Below are 23,252 nucleotides of genomic sequence, written 5' to 3' on the forward strand. Positions count from 1 at the left end.
ATTAACACATTATAAAATTCAAAAGATGCTTACATTTATTATATATTGTGCACTAGTATCAAATTCTAATGAGGTGATGCCTTCAACGCAAGTCTTCCCTATCAGGGCAAGGACTTTTTCTTCAACATATGAAAGTTTCATATTCGTACTTGGCCCTCCTCCTGTACCGAAATGATTATTTTTTATTTTCGCTGCCTTCTTTTTTGTGCGGCTTTTCAAATCAATCCACCTGTTTTTTACTTATTGTCCGGTCCTTTTGACTCCTAACCCAACAGAGTTCAGAATCTCCGCAATTTCACTCCATGCTTCTTTTTGTTCATTTAAATTAGCGTATGATTTTCCTAATTCTCCACTAACAAGTTCTTTGTAACTCTCAAGAGAATTTACAAGAACTTCCAATTCTCGCATAGAGAAATTACTTGATCTTTGCATGATTTTAACCGAAAACGAGACGCTAATGTTCAAGTTCTCTTCGCTTATCGAACAACGTGAGTTTGTTTACAGGGATACACAATTTCATTGGATAACAGCTTCTGTTCATCGGTTATGCTCTCCTAGCTGGAGAGATAGCTGGTTTCCAACTGCTATTTTGACGTCATCGGTTGAGAGAGGGCAAAAGCGTCGCATCTGAATTCGCTTTGTTAGGCTCTGTTAGGAACGCCCTACTGCGATGAAGAAACTGCGATTAGCAAAGCGTCGCACTTGAATTCGTCCCTAAATTGGTAATTCGTATTTATTTATAGACAACAGATCAAGTCTTCCGTATTGCGTTTTTTCGTTTGTTTCTGCATTTTCAATCATTTGAGCTTTGGGAAATATTCTGCTATTGAAAAGGAGCCAAGTTAAAGGAGCCAAGTTGGCGCAACCAAGGCTGTTCCACGTGTACATAATATTAATCTTGGAATTACCGCCAAAGCGGATAACACACAACGGCATACGAAATAATATTCAAATCTACTTTTATTGAGAACCATATCTTCTTAAAAATATAAGTATAAAATATTTATATCTTGTAGACAGAACACCTGCCATCAATCACACTTCTGTTGGAAATGAGATCTGGACCCTGTTTTTTTTTAGTCCAAAGGGATTTGAATCCCGAAGGACTATTAGTTTCGTTTTGGCATTTTGCGTCGGACTCATAAATGTCGGTTCACTTTTCAAACTGTTGCCACAAAATGTTAGAGTCCTGCATTATATTTGAAGAAATTAAATAATGAAAAATCTGCATAAATGTATGTATATTTCTCGTATTGTGATAAAACAAAGGTACATAGAGTCATCGAATTTTGAATAACGTAATCCTCCAACGAATATGAGCATGTGGAAGACCAAATTTGAAATTTGTTTTATGATCGATTTCCTATTTTTTAAAACTTTGACGAATTTTTGATTAACAAACTCAAGGATTTCACGCGTGAGTCTCTATCGGAAATTCTAAAGATATGCTCGTTTTAAAACTATTTTGCGATATTGCTGTTGCACTGGATCTTATGGTTTAAGTGCGAGGAACATGATATTTAATAAAAAGGTAACACACAAAATGTTAAAAAACGCCCCTTTGGACGTAATTTAAAATCTAAAACATTTAAGATTTTTTTTTTTGTGCGTATAAAAGTGTTGGGAGTGATTCACATAGACCAGATTTTTTTCAGAATTAAGTATATTTACAATTAGGTCAACCTCTTTGATGAAGAGCGCTTCGGGCCTTTACAACAAAATACCTTGGCGTTTTATCTCGAATGGCAACATCGATTACATCTGCGAAATTCCTATTTCTTTGAACGGCGCTTTCACGTGGCATCAAACTTGCCGAATTGAAGTTTTATTATAATTAAAAATTTGGGTACATTACTTTTTTGGGTAAGTAATGAATATGTTAAATTATAGACTATACGTGTTTTGTATTTCAATATTGATTTATGATGAAATGTTTTTATTATAATTGATCGTAGTATCGTGTGATATGCGATTGCTTTCATTAAAAGGTGGTTGTTGTTTCATTTAGAACCATAAATATTATATCTAAAGATTTGTATATAGATATCGTTATATATGTAAACTGAAAATTTTATCTAGAAAACTTGTAATAATGTTGAATGATAATTGAGTTTCATTGTTAGGCCTAAGCATGTGCGTGCATGCAATCTGTTTCTGTAATAGCCATTTCTTTCGTCTTACCAATTAAATGTTATTGTTATATGCGATTTGAAAGAGTTGGAAATGATTTACACAAAAGAGAGTAAATTCGCAGTGAAACTGTTTTTTTACCATTGCGAAATATTTCAAACAACGAAACGTTGAAAAGTTTTTTGTTATGAAAGGTGATTTAAATAATTTCCTGTTCGTTTTGACTGTATCTGATGTATTACAATTCTATTACATTTTTATGATTTAGATTTTGTTTTGTATTTTTGATTAGGTAAAGTGCAGGTTTAATTATCTGATGATATGCATTCTGAAATTTTAAAAATCTTGGTTCCTTTTAATATATTTCATGAACATTATGTGAAACTGTGTAGTATGAAGATACTGCCTGCAGTAGGGTCTGATTCTTGTTAGCTGTCAGTTTGGGACTAAATATTTAATGATTTTTAGGGGCAGGTTTTATCAGACTGCAATCTAATGTATTTTTAAGCATATAAAGTTGTAAAAGGTTTTTTTGGGGGGGCTTTTAATTTAAGCATCAAAGTCTTAAAACTTTTTGTTGTAACTGAATTTCATTTTGAAGGTAATGAGAAATTTCATATGTTGTGTATCAGTTTATGGTTTCATTAAAATTTTAGCTTGTCAATATGTTTAAATGAGACCCTGTATGCATTTCAACTGTTTGCATTGTTCTATGCAAGGAGCAAATTATTTATGAGCTTCAAAGAGGGAACATTGTGCAAATGTCATTTTTCTTTAAAAAATACTGTTTCACTTAATAATTGTAATCGCTGATAGTTGCAGAAATTATGCAAAATTTAAAAATACAGGAATAAATCTATCATGGTACTAATATGAGTCACATTAGGTTTAGAAACTGTTTCTAATTTTACTTATTGGGATGTTGCACAACAGTGCCCAAATCAGTTTAACTTGAAAAAAGCAACTGTTCATATGTATAGGCAGTTATATTTTGAAACATTACTGTGTAGGTAAGGTTTATTTTGGGACTCTTATCTCTTGGAAATGCTGTTTGGCGTATTTTGGCTATAGCATATAAATCTCAAGATAAGCTTCTGTTTTAGAACTAGTCTTTGTAAAGACACTTTTATGCTGAATATAAGTAAGAACACTTTTATGCTTAAGAATTTTTGTAAAGATTTATCTTGGTAATTAGCAGACAATTCACATAAAGTTGACATGAATTCTGATATGCTAATTATAACAGCCCTCTCATCAATGGAAAAGGATGAACCCAGCAAGATCTCATTGTCTAGCAAACTAGTTTCTCTTTTCTTCATTAAAGAAATGATTCCTTGGGTTTTCTTCCGCAAAGGATCCGCTGGCGCCGATGCGTATTTATTTGCCAAACTCATCAACGGCTAATTGGCCATGATTTTATTAGTGTATAGTCAAAGAATATGTATTGTTAGATATTCTTTGGTATATTTAAGTTGCAAGATATTTATCATATGGAAGCCGTGATTTTAGCGGTGTGCAAGTCAAGTTATAAGATATTTAGCATATAGAAGTAAAATAAATAGGTTGATAATTACATTTAGCGGTGTATAGTTAACCCGGAAGAACGTGCGATGTATTATTATTTAACACAAGAACGTTCGTCGCAATTAAATGACATACAAATGAAACATATTACAATTCAGTAAAATAATGCATTCTGTATTAAATGCAACATTTATTATATAAAATAAATAAAATAATGTTAATTTGAAAATTAATAACAAATAAAAGTACTTACATTTTCTTCAGATGACTAGGAATCGTTGATTTCTATGAGAAATTTTTTTTTTTTTAAATTTTTGAATGCAATTATCATCCAAATTATTCAGAATTATTACATGGACAATGAGTTATATAATTAATTTTCCACTCAATTAGGCTCAAGAAAAATTAGATATTTTGTAGTTTATACATGAAGCTTCTATTTCACAGTGTTCTTGATATATTTTTTTTTTACACTTCACACATACAATTTTTGATTTTTTGTCTTTTTTTCTTGAGCACATATAACATCTCCGGTAACATAATTTTCGGTACTATTCTGTTTTTAGGACCGTAAAAATTTGCAGCGAAAATGTATGCGCAAAAGCGCCAAATCTAGCATACGCGCCCATTCAACAGAGCGTCAAATCTAGCGTACACGCTGATTTCAGATTGCGTAAGTTTATATAGTTCTATATTTCTTAAGATGCCATTGAAATACTAGTTTAATTTTTAAATCCTTTTTTAATATCCTATGGATTTAACAATTTGGGAATTGCCCATGACGAAAAGTCGGCAATAGAATTTTGGGTAAAGTGCAGAATCCCCCATTGTTTGATGTGTTTTTAAGAATTGCACATACTCGGTATCCTTGTGTACATTGACCTATTTTCACTTTAAAAAAAATCCCAGAATTGCACAAAAATGGCACTGCGCACACTCTTGGCTTTATCTATGTACACATCGACCTATTTTCACTTAAAAAGTAAAAAAAAATTGACAAAAATCCAGTTGTTTTTACCTTTGTACAAAGCGGCAAACAAAGAAGTGAGTGATTCTGCACTTTACCGAGAACATTTTCAAAGAAAAGGCATCATTCATTATAGAAAATTACGTTTGAATAACCAACGAGTTGAAATTATGCTGTAGCGATAAGTCGATAGCGAAATAGCGATGCATGCATCCATTCAGTTATGTTTAGCAATTTTTATATAAATTATAATAATGATCTGAAATAGTTATTTACTCTTATGCTTCCATTCAGTCATGTTTAGTATTTTTCATATAAATTATAATATTAAAAAAGTATTATATGAAATTAACCTTTCATCTAAATTAAAACATCAATCTTAAATAGTTATCGACTATTATACTTCTTTTCTTGCCGCAATTATTAGGGTTTCCGCAATTATTTTTGGCAGCATTGGCATCAACAATAGTTTGGCGATTTTTTTACGGCCCTCGAAACCGAATAGTACCTAATTTTCTTTTTTGTGTTTGCGAATCTTCAAGAGAATCTTCGTTGTATTCCTACTGTTACTGTTATGATTTCAAATGAGGATCTAAAAGTGCAAAAGCCAAATCAGAAGTGCCTCCTATTCCTGAACTTCTTTGGTGGAGTTTTAGTGGAAAAAAAGCAAGATCCTTGATTTTTATGCTGGCAATATTTAACAGCACAAATAATATGCCCATCAGTTTGATAATCTGGTCACAGAGTAAGGGCCACCCATTTTGTCGACTATATCAACTGTTCCTTTTGTCATGTTATAAAATGTAATTTCTTCAGATTTTTTCAAATCTCCCATGCTTTCATCAATATGGTCATCATTGTGCATAGTTGACAAAAGGTTAACACATTTTTTCTTTTCAGCCATGTAAGAAAGTAGCATTATGTCCTTTTGAAACCCCAAGAGAGTTGAATGCTGTTCTCTATTCTTATTCGACACAAATTCAGGTGGGATAATCTTATCCTTGCATATTTTTCCCATGTTCAAAGTAAAGAAGGTTCTAAAATCAACCACAGTAAATATCTTTATACCATATCTTGCAGGTTTCTTAGGCATATACTGCCAAAAGGAGCATCGTCCTCGAAAAGGTTCTAGCTTTTCATCCAAAGTCATGTATTCCCCTATATGATATAGTTTCTGACAATTCTCGACAAAATTTTCAAACAAATCTCTTATTGGAGCTAATTTATCACTCTTTCTTCTGTCATCCCGTGTTCCGACATTATCGAATCGTAAGGCACGAAGAATGAAAAGAAAATATATAGTTCATTTGTTTTATGAAAAATATCCAATCTTGTTCCATCAGTCGCCCATAAATCTCTAGCATTTACACGGGAGGATTTGTGCAATCCACCTATGTACGAGTCCTAAAAAAGCAAGAAACTCTTCTTTCTCCATAGGTTTTGCGTCTCTTAAAATTTCCCGAAATATTTTTTACATAAATAATAGAGCATCTCACAATCATTTCAATCGTTATGTCATCAATATTAGCTTCCATGCATTGATGGGTGAAGTCACGTCTTTAGATATATGTGTATTGCCAGGCAATTTTTTTATGATATTATGGGAATCTTTGAATTCAAAAGTGTTCTTTCTTCCATTTTGTTGTTTTATCTTTTCCTACAAAATAGTCAGTTTGATCACAAGGAATGTCTTCTGTAGAGTCGCACTCTTTCAGACTGATGATCACTAAATATTTTGCAGTAATTGACAAAATAACAGATGATCTTAATTAAACATAAGTTTTATTTTTAGTTTAGGGAGATAGATAATTTGAATACAATTCTTTAGTGGTAAAATTTTCGTACAACTACTAGCTGGTAAAACTTCAGAATTCTCATTTGAAACAATTTCTTACGTTGCTGAGCAATGGCTACATCATACAAATATGGCATTGCCACTTCAATAATAAATATATATTTATTTGTTAAATAACAAAATATTACAATATCTTCATTATCTGAATCTTGTAAGAGAGTCCAACTCTGAAAAGATGTTTGGAAACTTATAAGAAATGATGTTCTGCAGATTTATCTTAAAATGGACCTAATTCAATGCTATATACATTAGTGCAATTTAGAATATGAAAAAGCAATATTCTCATTTCCATTTATGAAATAACCAATGCTGTTGACAAATTAATGTGTACCCTAGGATAATTCCAGTTCCAGGATATCATTGAAATTATTTCTCCTATTAACATATGTGGGAAAAACCCTGATGAAATTAAACATGACAACATAATTTTCTTCTGAATGATGCAGCCATACGTATGAAAAAGGCAGATGAAACACTTCTCAAAATGTATCTGAAATGAGTTGTAAATGCTTTGCGTGAAAAGTTCATGAATTGTTGCCAGACGTTGACAAACCTATTTTTATTCTAAGAAAGATATTTTTAAATCTATGTTATAGTGAGTGTCTGGAGAGACTGCAGCTGATATATTAGTTTTGACAAAGTGGGTAACATGGTCAAGTGAGATTGTTATTATGCCAAGCAGAATTTTAGAGGGCTTGACAGTGTGATGGCCCAAGATAACTGAATACTGAAGATTCAAACTTGGGTCAAACTACCAGTATTCAGCAATTGTATTGCTCAACTGCTTGTGAACTTAAACAAAAGTATGAATATCTTGTTAGTGAAACCCATGATGTAAGAAAATCGAGAAAATTTATAAAGATTAAAACATGGTCGATTTTGTTATGAATTCCATGATTCTGACATGTTTTAAATACACTCCTGTTGCATGGATAGAGGCGGAATGATCCTTGTCTTGCTTACAACAGATACATCATGTCAATGTAGAATCTGAAGAAAAGATAAGGTTATTTGAATATGGCAAAGAATACCGGCTATGGACCTGAAGAAAAATGCCGTCTTGAGCAACTTTCTAAGGGAAACTGCTTTGTATTTGCATTACATATGAGTAAAACTAGAAAAATCAACCATGCAACCAGCCCTTAAACCATGATATGAAAACCAGATCAAACTACCAGTATTCAATATCAGTTGTAGGAAAAATCTGAAGAAAATGCTTGCAATATCACGTAATCAGAAATTAACTATGTGTTGCATAGCAGGATTACTTTCGCAAGTTTCGAGGTAGGAAATACTACTTTTTTTTGTTTGTTTCTTTTTCTTTATATAGGTATTTGGCCATGGTATTCATTACATATATTCTCTGTCATTCATACAGAATACTAATATTTTTAGTAAAAAGGGTCTTTTTCATAAGTGCTTTGCTTGTCGATATTCTCAAAATTATGTTTAATAATTAGTGCTACTGTACATTTAACAGATTAATGGATTCATTACTAAATAATACATTTAAAACATTCATTTTACACAAGTAAATTTTCAAAGTTGTTTTTTGAATTTACTTGGTGATAGCTTAAAATATTTTATTTTGAAACAATTGTCTTTTTCATAATAAATTTGATAATGCCAAGTATCTTCAATAATATTCAAATCCTTTAAAGTAGCATTGTAAATAAAACTAGAATAAACATTATGCATCTTGTTATCTTTCAAGATTCATTCAAACTTTGATTAATTACTCAAAGCTGTGGTTTACTAAATTTGATGACCCTGGGAATACATAAAAGTATTTTGTCATATCAGAGAACCAATAATAATTTTTTTTTTATTCTAATCATCTGTTGTATCCTCTGAAAAGTAATTTTTAAAAATGCATTAAGAAATATATCAAATTTTTAAGCACGAAAACTGATTTAATTCTTATTATTTTAGGTAAAAATAACAGTAATAAAAATAAAAAAAAATAATTATTTAAAACGTATATTATTGCAGCCCATGTTAATCATATCATACCTGCCAACTTTTACGAATTTTTCGTAATTTTTACGAAAATGCGTTTGTCTTTACGATTTTACGATCATAATCCATTTTTTACGATTTTTTTCCTTTTTCAAGTGTTTTTAGTGATTTTTGTTGAAATTTTAGAATTTTTCGCCAATTCAGCGATTTTCGCCAATTGCATCGTGTTTTACCGACTACTTCGAATCCAGTAACTTGCGGTTTCTCCCAACTTGCCGCTTAACCAGCCAATCCAATGCGCTGAACTTGTTTCTCCCACTCTTTTCTTTGTGGGCGCCAGATTATTTTTTCTGCATTCGCTTCAGCAGCAAAGGAATTACTCAGCTCGGACTCAGCGAGTGTGGTTTGTCGCGTTCTTTTTTTTTTTGTTTTGTTTGTTTCTTTGTTTGTTTGCACATGCTACGAATTTTCTTAATACGTTGTTGTTACGAAATGAGTTAAAAAAAACCATATTCTCAATATTTTCGGCCTGCCTACAAAGCCGAATTTCCAACAATTAAAGAATCCTTCAAAGGAAATAACTATGCATTTTGCAACGTGTGCGTGTATGACTTCATAATAAGTCATGGTGGAAGAAGCGACATTGTGAAGCATATTAAGTCTAAAAATGAAGTTAATGCTTCGGCTTCGACAACGTCAAAGAAAGTGGATGATTTTTTTTTCAAATTCGGCTACGAATTCGGATGCCGATGTCATTTTGGCAGAGTGTTTGTTTACTGCATTCCTCATCGAACACAACGTGCCGCTAAGCGCTGCCAATCATGCCAGTCAAATTTTCAGACGGATGTTTCTCGACTCCGAGATTGCTCGGAAATATGCTTGTGCTCGCACGAAAACATCTTCTATTGTGAACGAAATTGCTTGCCATGCACAAAGTAAAACAATAGCTGCACTCCAGAATTCAGCATTTTCGCTGTCAATCGATGGCAGCAACGACAGCGATTGGAAGCTTTACCCCATCGTTGTCACATATTTCTGTGATGTTTCTAATGAAATGAAAACTCATTTTTTGCGTCTTCCATTGTTAAATGGAAATGCTACGGGTGAAAATATTGCCTCCTTGGTAATTAGTGAGTTGAAACAACTTAACATCCCAATATCAAACTGCATTTCATTTGGCGCAAATAATGTTCATGTCATGGGGGGTGACAAAAAGGGTGTAGCCTCTTTCCTCAAAAAAGAACAAAATGAATTAATTGTTATTGGATGCCCATGCCCCTTAATTAATTTGGCAGCAGAAAAAGCTGCAGCTGCTTTACCAATAAATATTGACCAGCTTCTGATTCATGTGTTTTTCTATCTGGAAAAAAGTGTAAAAAAGAAAAGAAAACCTAAAGAATTTCCAAGAACTGTGCTCTGGTGAAACGAGAAAAATTCTGAAACACGTATGCATGAGATGGTTATCCTTAGGCAGAGCGCTAGGAAGGTTTATTGAACAGTGAGATGCATTGCTAAAATATTTCCACGAAGAGACCAAAACGAAATCACAGATCCCATCAAATTTGTCGGCATATAAGATTCTGAAAACCAACTTTCAAAATCAAACCCTTTAAAAAGAAAATGCTTAGAAGACTCCTCAAAGGTCAACTTTGTTAAAGAAGTTGAAGGGAAGAAGAAACAGTCTTTTATTAGCCGGGAGGAAAGGATTTTCTATCTTCTTTCTTCGGATTTGAACAAAGCATATTGTAGTTTTGTGTTAAGTATCATTAAGATTTTTGAAAGTGTAAATACCCTTCTACAATCAGCTTCGCCAAAATCTCCCCTGCTTATCCAAATTCTTAATGATCTTTTGAAAGAACTTTATACTAAGTTTGTAAAACCGTCCGTTGTGAAAAACAGTGTGTTGATTTGTGTTGCCTATTATAGTTTGGCAAATCAAAAGGATGACAATGATCTTATAATTGGAAATCAAACCAGGGAACTTGTAAATTCTTTGAAAGATCATGAGAAAAAAGAATTTTTTCAATGTGTTAGAAAGTACTTTTCCCCAGCCTGTGATTACATTGTAAGGAAGTTTCCTTTGCAAAATAAAGTTCTTTTAAATGCTGAAGTGGCAAATTTGAAACAAATTGAAAATTCATCTTTTGAAAAGATTCGTTTTTTGATTGATAAATTTCCATTTTTGTTAAGAATTAAAGAAAATGAATGCCATAATGATGCTTTAGATGAACTACAGAACCAATTTTCTGCTGCACAGTTTGAAGACTTTGCCAGTTCAAGATAGACTTGATGTCGTTGGTACCTTAGAAAGAATAAAAAGAGCTGATGGAACACCAAAATATAATAGACTAGCAAGAGTTTTATGTGCTATTCTCGTAATTCCACACAGTAATGCTGAGTGCGAGAGAGTCTTCAGTGTTGTGAAGAAAAACAAAACTGTTTTGTTCTTCAATATCACTAAAAACTCTAGAAAACATTTTAATTGCTAAATGTTATAAGGAAACTAATTGTTGTGACGGGAAATTTTCCAAAGAATTTTTGGCTAAAGCCAAAAAATGCACTCTAAATTCATTGCAATAATTTTTTTGTGTAACATTAAGTTCTTATTTTATGTTTCCTAATAAATTTTTTAGTTACTACTTAATTGAGATTTACTAATGTAAGTACCATTTTCTTTTTTTTATTTGTATAACTTGTTATTTTTTTAATATCAAAGCATGATATTAATTCTTCGTGTTCTTCTGAATTTTGGAGAAATCTTCTGAATTTTTATCTTTAGAGGTTGGCAGGCATGTAATATTTTAGAGCCCTGTGGTTCTGCATGTTTAACCCTTTAAGCGGTCAATTTTTTTACCAGAATTGCTCCCAAAAAAGCATATTTTTTATTGCATATAATTAAGTACCATACTTACATAGACTCCAACTACTACGGATTCTCCGTAGTTTCTACGGAAATTCATGAAAAACTACGAGCTACAAAAAGTATGGAAAAAACTACGGATTTTACAGAAACAAGAGCAGGAGAACCAGTACGCAAAACGGAACCAACTAATTCATCCGATGATTCGCTGAATACTCGTTTTATCATATATCACGTGTTGAGTGCGTTCCTAGTTTTGAAGAATTAGCCAATCGTAGATCAGTAACTCCAACCGTTAATGACTTATCAATAGTTCCACCCAATTGTCTGTCTCCCAGGTTCCTTGCTGATGCGTGTTTAGGCTGCATTCGGCTGCATTGTGTAGTTTACGGCGAGAGCTTTAGCGTGTGTCTTGTGAACTGTGAATCAGGTGAAAGATTTTTAATCATAATGCTGCCTCGAACGAAGAAGCCAAAATTATCAAAGCAGAAGTTTAAAGATTCATATTCTTCAGAATTTCCATGCATTAAAGCGTCCGAAATTTCTGTGAATCACGCACACTGCAGTGTATGCAACAAAGACTTCTCAGTTGCTCATGGCGGAAAAGATGACTGTAAACGGCATGTGTTTTCTCAAAAGCATATAGAACTTGGCACCGTAAAATCTAAAGAAATAACAAATTTCTTAATAAAAGATGATGAAACAGATCGTATAAAAGCCGAATGCTATTTTGTTCGTTTTTTAATTGAACATAATCTACCGCTTTCTGTTTCGGATCATTCCAAAGAGCTTTTCAAAGCAATGTTTCCGGATTCTGCCATAGCAAAAAAATTTAGCTGCGGTCATACCAAAACTGCTGCTATTGTGAAAACGCTTGCAGAAAATACTGTTGCTGATATTATAAAATCAGTGTGCAGTACATCATTTTCTCTAAGTACTGATGGAAGTAATGATAACAATGATAACAAACTGTACCCATTGGTTATAACATACTACAGTAAAGAAAAGGGAGTAATAATTACTTCATTGATTTCTATTTTAGAATGCACGAATAATACAGGAGAAGGTATTTTTAATTGTATAAATGAAAACTTTAAAAACAAAGGTTTAGAATGGAAAAATTGCTTATCATTTTCTTCAGATAATGCTAGTAATATGATTGGAAAGTTTAAAGGTGTAGCATCATTTATCAAAATGCATCAACCAAGTATAATCACCCGAGGTTGTCCGTGCCACCTCTTGCATATAGCTGCAAAAAAAGCTACTAAAAAATTAATTGGCTCAGAAATTGAAATGTTGATAATAGATATATATTTTTACTTGGAGAAAAGTTCAAAATGGAAGCATAGCTTCAAAGTTGCTCAACAAATTTTGGGACAGAATGCAAAATCTCATAAAATTTTGAAATATTGCAGTACGAGATGGTTGTCTCTTTTAGAATCTATAACAAGGATTTTGGAACAGTGGGATGCTGTGATAAATTTTTTTGGAGATAAACCAGATAACAGTGAGAATGAAGGAAAGAGATTGCAAAACATTAAAAAAATTTTACAGTCACCGACCACCAAATTGTACTTGTTATTTTTGAAAAATACTTTGCCTTTGTTTATAACAGTAAATATTAATTTGCAACAACAAGCTCCTTATATACATAAATTGAGAAGAGAACTTTTTGAACTTTTAATGAATTTATTTGTTAGATTCGTAAAACCATCAGTAATTTCTAAAGAAAATGAAGATGTTACTCTAATGTCTATTCCATTTCAGAAGTATAGTAAACAAAAAGAAAATGAAAATTTAGTGATTGGTGCGGAAACAAGACTATATTTAAAAAATGCCAAGTTGAATGAAAGTGAAGTGAAATCATTTTTCAATTCTGTGCGAGCTTTTTTTGTAACTGCATGTTCATATATAATTGATAAATTTCCACTGAGTGATCCATTTCTAAAACATGCTGAAGTTGCTGACATCAACTTGAGAACTGAAGTCTCATTTTCATCTGTTCTTTACTTGATGAATACTTTTCCATCCATTATTGATGAAAAATGTCTTAATCAAGTAGAAATTGAATTTTCCATGTATCAAGTAGATTTGAAAGAAATTGTAGATTTGCGTATTGATATAGCATGGGGAGAAATTGCCAAATTAAAAAATATGAATGGGTGTATTAAATACAAAGTATTGCCTTCTGTAATGCTTGCTGTCTTAATAATACCTCATTCAAATGCAGCTTGCGAAAGAATTTTTTCTATTGTTAAAAAAAATCAGACGGAATTTCGACGAAATTTAGGTCTTAAAACTCTTGAAGCAGTTTTGATTGAAAAAATAAATATGCAGGCAAATGAAGAACTGTGTTATAAAAAAACATTCTCAAAATCAGAACTTAAGCTTGCTAAGCATGCTACATATAAATTTTTGCATTCATAAATTATGCGTATTTTGTTTAATACTTATATGTATCATTCTTGGTTATTTAAATTTTATTTCCCTGTAGAAATCATATCCAGAATAAAGATATGATTTATAGCTTCTGATTTTTTCTATGATTAGTAGTGATTTGAAGTACTTTTTATTAGTGAATGCTTGAGGAGTTAAAAGAAAATTTCTAATTAAATGTGCATATAATTTACAAGGTATATTTTTAATTATTCAGTTTTAAATGTAATAAAATTGATTACAATTAATTATTAATTTAAAATTAATGAATGGTTAATTACAACATACGCTACGCGCACATTTTCAAAGTTGTAAAAATGTCGTTCGCGCGTTGACTACTGACAAGGTTTGCTGAAGGTTGGAGTCTATGTACTTAATAGAATAAGAATAATAAGAGTTTTTAATGTTTTTTTTCACTTTTAATGGTTTTACAACATTTTTTATTTTACAATTTTGGAAAACAAAAATCCCTAAATGTTTGCTTTTTTCAAGTACATTTTGCATGCAGTGAAGAATGGTTTACAATTTCTATAAAAATTTCTCTCATACTTACTTTGAATTTTGAAGTTTATATTTTTCCAAACAGTTCAGAAGTCTTTTTGTGTGTGGTATAATTTGAAGCATGGTGTAATGCAGAGTCCTACGTCGCAATCAGGGCAGAAATACCTTGTTTCTTTTTGTATTCTTTTTCCATTCTCATTTCTTTTAGAACAGCACACTGCGCATTGTTTTGCAGGTCTCATTTTCTTATCTGTGGGAGCAATTATTTCCAAAAAATGTCTCTCTGTCAATCTTAGAGGATTAGGCTCCGAACCTGGTCGTCCATGTCGGAAATTTTGTCCCAAATGATATGTTTCAATTATACGGTCAACGAGATCAAGTCTAAATTCCAGTTGCGTACGTTTTCCTCCATTTTTACGGTAGACAACATATGAGTTCCATACAGCAATATCAAAAATGTGGAAAAAAATCTTTCTGTAACATTTTTTACCCCTCTTCTTGATAATTTCAAAACTTCAAATTTTGGTCCATGCGGTCTACTCCTCCCATAGTATTATAGTCCATAACAATTTTCGGTTTTTCTTTCATATCAGAGCGGACTTGAATTTGTTCCATTTCAGTATTGTGAATTGTGGAAAGTAATGAAACTTTTTTTTATCCATCTACTTCATCACAGTAACTTTTCCTCTCTGAAAACCTATAATCTCTCCTTTTTTCAATTTTCTTTTCTGCATTTCTTTTGGGACTTCTTTTCTCTTGAGGTTTAGTGTGCCGTATGTGTCCGTTCGACATGAAACTAGTTTGTTTGCTAATTCTGGCGAAGAATAATAATTGTCTTTTGTAAGATAGTATCCTTTATGAAGCAAAGGCTTCATCATTGTCAGGACAATTTGTGGTGAAAAGCAAAGTTTAGAATATTCAGGTTTCAGAATTGTGTCTTTACCTGTATATATTATTATTGACCAGACATAACCAGAATTGGATTCGCACAACATAAAACATTTTACTCCAAATCTAGCTCTTTTGAGTGGAATAAATTGTTTCCATCCTAGTCGTCCTTTGAATAGCATAAGGCTCTCATCTATTGTTACATCTCGCTCTGGTGTTACCGTTTCACTAAATATCTTATTGAGATGTTTTACAACTGGCCAAACTTTAACTAATTTTGGGCATTCGTGATTTTCTTTGTCAAATGCTGCATTATCAGAAAAATGCAAGTAACGTTGCAAAAGACAGAATCGACGATTAGACATTATGTTAGAGAAAAAAGGTGTATTAGTCGAATATCTTTTGCTCTAATAATGATCAATTCCAGGTTTCTTTACAATTCCTTGAAGTATATTCAGAGCGAAAAATACATGCAACTCGTTCACAGTTGTCTCTTCCCAAAATTTACTCTTTGAGAATTGTTTTGCAACACTCGATTGGATGCACTGTTTAGCATATTTATTTGTCTCTTCCACAATTTTATTCATGAGTGAAGAATCAATGAATGTTTCATAAAATTCTAAAACATCAGAAGTGTCGTCAAATTGTGCGTGCACAGAAGGAATACCAGTAAATTTAATTCGAGGACACGGAACAGGTGGATTTTTTACATCAACCTCGGTAAAAATCCTTGCAGAACACAAATCTTCATCAGAGCCGAACTCACTGCATGATTCATCTGAGGAATAATCCAAATAATTAGATGAAATATCTGTATCTGTATCAGAATGTAGTTCATCATCTAACAAGAAAGTATTTTCATCGTTTATTCCATCCATAACTTCCATAAGAAAAGATAAGGTTTTAAATCCACAAGCGTTGAATACAGTAGAACAAAAATTTCAAAGAAAAATCCCCCCCTTTCCCGCTACAAAGAAAAACCCGGATGAAAAGCATTTCAGTTACATGGACAAGTCACGCCATCTGTCGAAAAATATTAGTACTAAACAGTATCTTTACAATGTTGAAAAATACGGGCAAACCAGAAAAGGAGAAAATATCTATGCCCGTCCGCCGTACGGGCAAACCGGTTGAGGCCAATTTCGGGTAGCACGTACACCGTACGGGCAAACTGCTTAAGGGGTTAAAGACTTAAAAATTATGTAAGAACACAGCCATACTATTCTAAAAAGCTGTGTTATATTCACCACCTCACTCGGTAGTGACGTACCGCTAGCCAGCGGGAAAACGAAGCCCTGAACAGACGAGAAATATTCTCTAAGAGTGAACCAAGTTGCTACCTCCGACAAACCAATTCGCTGGGTTACCAGCTTTGAACTTTTATCGCCATTTTTGGTGACGTTTACATTTACCGGATTCTTTGTGGAAGTGCTTCCGATTCCTTCTGCAATAAACTCTCCATTTCAGAAAGAACAAACATCCCATTCTCATCTCCTGTCAATTCTTCATATTGCAGCTTTTTTGTGGTTATATACGGTATAGAAAGAAGAGTTCCTAGTTTTGCAAGGTCATTCTGCAGTCTTTCTGTTAGTGAAACATTAAGGTTATCTACTTCTCCTAAAAAAGTTCTTCAATTCTAAAAACCTCTTTATAATCAAATATGTACTTCCTTATTGTGTTGCTTGATCAATAATTGCTCCATTTCCTGCTCGCTTCCTAATAATGGCATCAATTTTGAGAGTTCTTGCTTACCTAAATTTATGCAAGATTTGTAACTAAATGAATCACTTTAATCACTAATGGCAAATATCACATCCATCCTCCTCCCTTATATTTATTAATCTCTACATATAATAAAAGAATGAGTCTGTGTGTGTGTCTTTCGTTCGCGCTGCGTGTAAGCTAATAGACCCACGGCTACGAAATTTGGTACATAAGTGCATCTAGACAAGGGCCAATGCACCTTGAAGCGGTATTTTTTGAAATTCAAATCAGAATTTTTTGTTTTGTAACGAAATCCCGTCATTTTGAGACATAATGGGCTAAAGGAAAATGAGATTTTAATCTACACACTCCATTTTCACATCGTCATGAAACGTAGGCGCTTAGCTATTTTATGAACTTAAAATGAATTTCGTGTTTCAATAAATCGATTAAATACGAATTTATTTAACAAAGTGAGCCTAACCCCTTTTGGTGAATCTTCGGATTATGGTAATTTGGCGACCAACTCTGCTACAGCAACCTGCTAGTTTTTTTTTTTTGACGCCATTTTGTTTTCATAAAGTAAAGACATGTTTTCTTTTTTTAACTAAACATTTTTTCCAGCCGAATTACGTTTATGCTAGAACTTTTATGGAACAAAAGTGCTTAACCATGACGAAGATTAGGTGCGAAATTCGGAGAAAGTGCAGAATCGCCCACTGCTTGCCACGTTTTAGAGGATTGCACATACACGGTATCCATGCACACGTCAGCCTATTTTCACTTAAGAAAACATCCCACAATTGCACAAAAATGGCATTGCATACACTCTTGACTTTATCCATGTACACATTGACCTATTTCACTTAAAATGGTCAAAGAAAATTGACAAAAATCCAATTCTTCTTACTCTTGTAAAAAGCGCCAAAAAATAAGTGGGCAATTCTGCACTTAAGCAGCGAAATTGTTTCCAAGTGCTTATTAGCTAAAATCATGATCAGAATTTTCTGGAAAATGTCACATTACATGTCTCGTGATCTCTCATTTCTCTTGAGACAAAATAATCTGTGATTCGAACTGTGTACTTCTCAGATTATTGCTAAAGTCCTAGCTAGTAACTTTTATCGCCTTACCAAAATGTAGTAGGTCAGTAAAATAGAAAATAACTATTTATTTATGTATACAGTCCATAAATAAAAGTAATAACTCGGCAATAATTTTTCAATTCATTTTAATTTCATTTCAAATTCAAACTGTCCTACTAAAACTGGAGTCTGAGTTGACCTGTTTTGACTCTTTTTATCCCAAAATCTGCCCGCCTCCGATTCCGACTCCACAGCCCTGCACATCAAGTCGATAGCCGACTTCTTCCCAAACATTGATTAGTGTTTGTGGTGTATTTGTTGCAACAGCTGCCTAAATCCTGTTTCTTAGGTTGAGTAGGTCAGCTTGTAGTAGAGGCACATACTCACGATTCTTTATGAACGACCACAGGTAGAAATCATGTCAGTCTCTCAACTCGCTCAACACTCTTGACTAACCTTGGTTATCCTGTACTTTTCCCTTTTCAAAGGCAGTAGGTATTTTCAGAATGATGATACCATCTATGGGATGGTACTATCATTTGGGGGAGCACATCTGAACTTAATCTGGAACACACATTACACAGTAACTACAGATTCGGCCTTTGCAAACTGCAGAACAGAAAAAGCTTTCTGTTCAGTAGTCGCATTTTTGCTACTAGCACTTTCTGGCACATGTGCATACCTAGAAACAAAACTGTTTGAGTTGCTTTTTCATTTCATATTGTAATTACGTAGGTAAGTTGAAAAATAAGATTCCCCTGTCGACTGTGGTCAGAGTTGTGTATGAAAGTCAAAAAATAGAATGAGACATTAAAGATATGACATACCTTTATTTTATTCTCGTACGAGTACGTTGAGACATTTGTCATATCGCTTGATAAGCTTCAAAAAGTCCTCCAAGAAAAATTCACGCTTTGCAAATGGAAAAAGCGTTGAACGGCTATGGAAGGAACACAAGGAACAACGCATGGGGGTCAGCCTGGAACATCTCATGCGTTACCATGAAGATGGCAATGACTTTCTGTTTCGAATTGTGACGGGGGATGAAACGTGAGTCCACCATTTCACTCCAGAATCGAAGGCCGCATCTATGAAGTGGAAACATCCGTCATCACCTGTCTGAAAGAAGTTCAAGACAACTCCCTCTGCCAGGTAAAGTGCTCCTCACAGTTTTCTGGGACGCCCAAGGAGTTTTGTTGCTGGACTTTTTGGAGGTTGGAACCATCAATGCTACGCGCTACTGTGACACCCTGTCGAAATTGAAAGAGGCGATTCGGAAAAAGCGGCCTGGCCTTCTCACATCTGGCGTTCTGCTGTTGGATGACAATGCCAGACCACATTCGGCGACGGCAATGCAAAACCATATTGCAACTCTTGGTTGGGAGTGCCTACACCATTCGCCATACAGTCCTGATCTCGCACCAAACGACTTCCGTTACCGGCTTTTTATGGTCCGGCCACTTGTAGGAGGTGATATTGAAAGTGATGTTCACAGGTCTGCACTTAGACAAGAGCCCTGTGGACAGACCAGTATGCACTGGCTGGCGCCCACTTGAAGAGATACCGCAATGAAGGAGACACATTTCTGCAGTGTATTGTTGCCATGGAATCGGTGGCCATGGCTCGTGCCCATACACTGCATTTCTGCAGTGTATGGGCACGAGCCTATGAGCCGGAATTAAAGTGTCAGTCAAATGAATGGCATCACCAAGGTTCGCGGTGTCCGCAGAAATTTCGACAGGAACCCAGTCGGTTGAAGGTTATGCTGATTATGGCATACAACAGGGACGGTGTGATTCTTACACATGCTGTACCTGAAGGGCAAACTGTCAACACAGATTACTGTTGCCGAATTCTACAGCAGCATCCGTGTCCGGCTATGCGGCACAAACGTCCATGTTTATTGCACAACAATCTCCCTATCGTATTGCATGACAATGCTTGTTGCCATGTCGCAAACAATGTTGCTGTCCTTTTGCGACGGTGGCAGTGGGAAATCCTGGAACACCCTCCCTACTTACCCGACATAAGTCCTTGTGACTTCGATCTGTTTCCGAAGTTGAAAGAACCCCTCCGAGGTCACTGATTTCATGACATTTCATCTGTACTCGACGCAGTAGGGCTCTCAGTTGCTCACATCAACAATCAGCATCTTGCCACTGATCTATAATGGCTTCCCGACATTTGGTAAAAAGTTATAAGCTTTGCTGGTGATTACATAGAAGGAATGTAATGCAATTGTACTTGTAAGTTCATTAAAAATTGATTTATACCTATGTTGCCATTACTTAATTTACACCCCTCGTATGACTTGGAATCAGAATTTCTCCTCTTAAACATCCTGCCAGTTGTGCAGATCAGATGCGCTGTAGCAACAACCGTTTATTCTTTGGCAGCCAAAATGTAAAATTTAGCATTTTTTGTCTAAACCTGTATGCATATCAATTTGTGTCCAATTTGCTTTATGTCTTCTCATTGTGTCCTTTTTTTTGGTGTGTGTGTGTAAGTGTATATGGCCTTGCTGGTCAGAGTGTGAAAGATATTTAATGCAACTGCCCTTTGACCTGATTTTGTCTTCCCAAGCAGTAACAGATATAAAGTATTTCTGCCATCTGTAGCCATTGATTATATAGTCATCGATTGTAACTGCAAATTTAAATAGAAGTTAGCAGAATATTATGGCTGTTCGAACCATGATTTAACTTTTGCTATTGCAAAGGTTATCTAGTTCCAAGGCTTAAGTTGGCTTCTTTCTGCATGTGAATTTAGGTACAGATTATAAAAGAAGTGCAAGTTGATTCATCAGAACATGGGCTAATTTTGATCCAGCAGAAAGGTTTAAAATGTGAACTGTGTTTGAGTGGGATGTGTACATTGAATTTCCATCCCATATTATCAACTGGCATTTAAGAAGAAATAATCACGTAATACTGTGTGCACAATTATATTTACAATACAGAAATATTTGGTAATTGTAAAATTATAATAAGTTAAAGAAATATGAACTGCTAAAATTTTTGGCGACCGCCCCCTTCTGCTGGTCAGGGGGTTGCGACCCACAGTTTAAGAACCCTGATATAAGTAGTTGAATAACTTAGGTCACATTATAAAATGAATTTAAGTCAATTTGGAGTCCTTTTGAGATGGTGCCATTATGCAGGGCAAAAACTGCTCGGAAACTCCAGTTTTTCATATTCCAACCTTGATAGCTGTGGTGCAGTTTTAATTTACCTGCAAAAACTTGTGTAAATTTAGTTCAGTTTTAAAAAATGGATATTATAATTGCTTCATAATTAAAGTGGTCCTAGCATAAGATTTTTGGCAAAATTAAAAATTTTCACGATATATTAGGAGACTGATTGCCACTTTTGACAACTAAATGCAGTGCCTGATTTAAGAAGGAAGTAGCTATAAGAAGTAGGTTTACATGTTTTGAATATAGTTTACTGAAAAAACATTAAACATAGATTTTTGGTTTTATGTGTATTGTAAAAAGCTACTTTTCTTATTTCTGGCTGTTTTATGATTGAACAGTTTTGTTTTTGTGACAATATTCATAGCAATATTTTTGGATGTTTTATGTTTTACTTTTTCTTCCCTGTGTTACATGAATATGTTTTGGAGCAGCCTGAGTTAAAATTTTTATACCTGCAAGCTGTGTTGGTGAAATTGCCAGTCTTTTGTAAAATGTTATGATTGATATTTTGGTGCTATTCAGTTTCGAGGGCCGTAAAAAATCGCCGAACTGTTGTTGGTGCTAATGCTGCCAAAAATAATTGCTGCAAGAAAAGAAGTATAATAGTAAATAACTGTCTAAGATTGATGTTTTAATTTAGATGAAAGGTTAATTTCATATAATACTTTTTTATTTTATTATAATTTATATAAAAATTGCTGAACATAACTGAATGGATGCCTGCATCGCTATTTTGCTACCGACTTATCGCTAACGCATAATTTCATCTCACTGGTTGTTCAAGCATAATTTTCTAATGATGCCTTTTCACAGATGAATTTGCCTTTGAATGATGCCTTTTCTTTGAAAATATTCTAGGTAAAGTGCAGAATCGCTCACTTATTTGTTTGTCGCTTTTTACAAGGATAAAAACAATTAAATTTTTGTCAATTTTCTTTTACTTTTTAAGTAAAAATAGGTCGATGTGTACATAGATAAAGTCAAGGGTGTGCGCAGTGCCATTTTTGTGCAATTCTAGGATTTTTTTTAACTGGAAATAGGTCGATGTGCACATGGATACCGAGTATGTGCAATTCTTAAAAACACTTCAAGCAGTATGTGATTCTGCACTTTACCCAAAATTCTATTGCTGACTTTTCGTCATGGGCAATTCCCAAATTGTTAAATCCATAGGATATCAAAAAAGGATTTAAAAATTAAACTAGTATGTCAATGGCGTCTTAAGAAATATAGAACTATATAAACTTACACAATCTTAAATCAACACATACGCTTCCTAGATTTGACGCTTTTGCGCGTACATTTTTGCTGCAATTTTTTTACGGCCCTCAAAACCGAATAGTATCAATATTTTAGCTCCAGTTAAAAATTCACTGTATTATTCATATTATCTTATTTTTATGTTCTGTAATGTAGCACTGAGTGGAAATTATCAAAATTAATTCTATATCAACTATATTAATGGTATCATTAGTTTGTTTGAAATTATATGATAAAAGTGATTATATAAAATATTTATTATATTGTAATTAGAATGCATTTTTTATTTTCAGATACATTGGCTTTAGTTTGAAGAATGCCATTAGCGAAGGATTTGCTTCATCCCAGTCCAGAAGAGGAGAGAAGGAAATGTAAGCTAAAACGATTGGTACAGCATCCTAACTCATTTTTTATGGATGTGAAATGCCCTGGGTGCTACAAGATCACCACAGTTTTCAGCCATGCACAAACCGTTGTATTGTGTGTTGGGTGCTCTACTGTTTTATGTCAACCTACAGGAGGTAGGGCACGATTAACAGAAGGCTGCTCGTTTAGAAAAAAGCAGCAGTAAAATAATGTAAAATAAAAAAACTTATGGCAATGTCTTTGTCATCTTTTCTTTCTTCGTTTTTTTTCTATAAATGCCTGCAAATAAAGATGGCGTAAAATAATATTGTGCACTGTTTCTTTACTTTTTATTGAAATCCATTAAGTTGAAATATTGCAAAACCTTAGTCTAATGTATCTTTCAATATATTGACCCATAAATCAGCTTTAGAAGTTAAATTTTGTATGATTGCGTATTATAGTCTTTTCATAAATTTCCATTCATGTAAATGGTATTTACATCAGTAAAGAAAGCAAAATATAATCCAATATATGCTCCA

The 23,252-nt window shown here is 33.6% G+C and overlaps 1 protein-coding gene across 1 annotated transcript; it reads left to right on the plus strand.

Annotated features, from left to right (window-relative positions):
* The first annotated feature begins 1,704 nt into the window (after nucleotides 1-1,704).
* On the plus strand, nucleotides 1,705-22,966 carry RpS27 (ribosomal protein S27). Its single transcript, XM_085812034.1, has 2 exons — nucleotides 1,705-1,863; nucleotides 22,659-22,966. The coding sequence occupies exon 2, from the start codon at nucleotides 22,682-22,684 to the stop codon at nucleotides 22,934-22,936; it is 255 nt and encodes an 84-aa protein (XP_085668160.1). The 5' UTR covers nucleotides 1,705-1,863; nucleotides 22,659-22,681; the 3' UTR covers nucleotides 22,937-22,966.
* The last annotated feature ends 286 nt before the right edge of the window (nucleotides 22,967-23,252 follow it).

This window comes from Stegodyphus dumicola, chromosome 2 (assembly GCF_044657685.1).
Source record: "Stegodyphus dumicola isolate Sdum_Otavi_A_Nest chromosome 2, ASM4465768v1".
Classification (NCBI taxonomy): domain Eukaryota; kingdom Metazoa; phylum Arthropoda; class Arachnida; order Araneae; family Eresidae; genus Stegodyphus; species Stegodyphus dumicola.

Excerpts from the sequence above, each read along its gene's own strand:
- RpS27 (XM_085812034.1), top strand. The coding sequence starts at position 22,682 with ATGCCATTAGCGAAGGATTTGCTTCATCCCAGTCCAGAAGAGGAGAGA.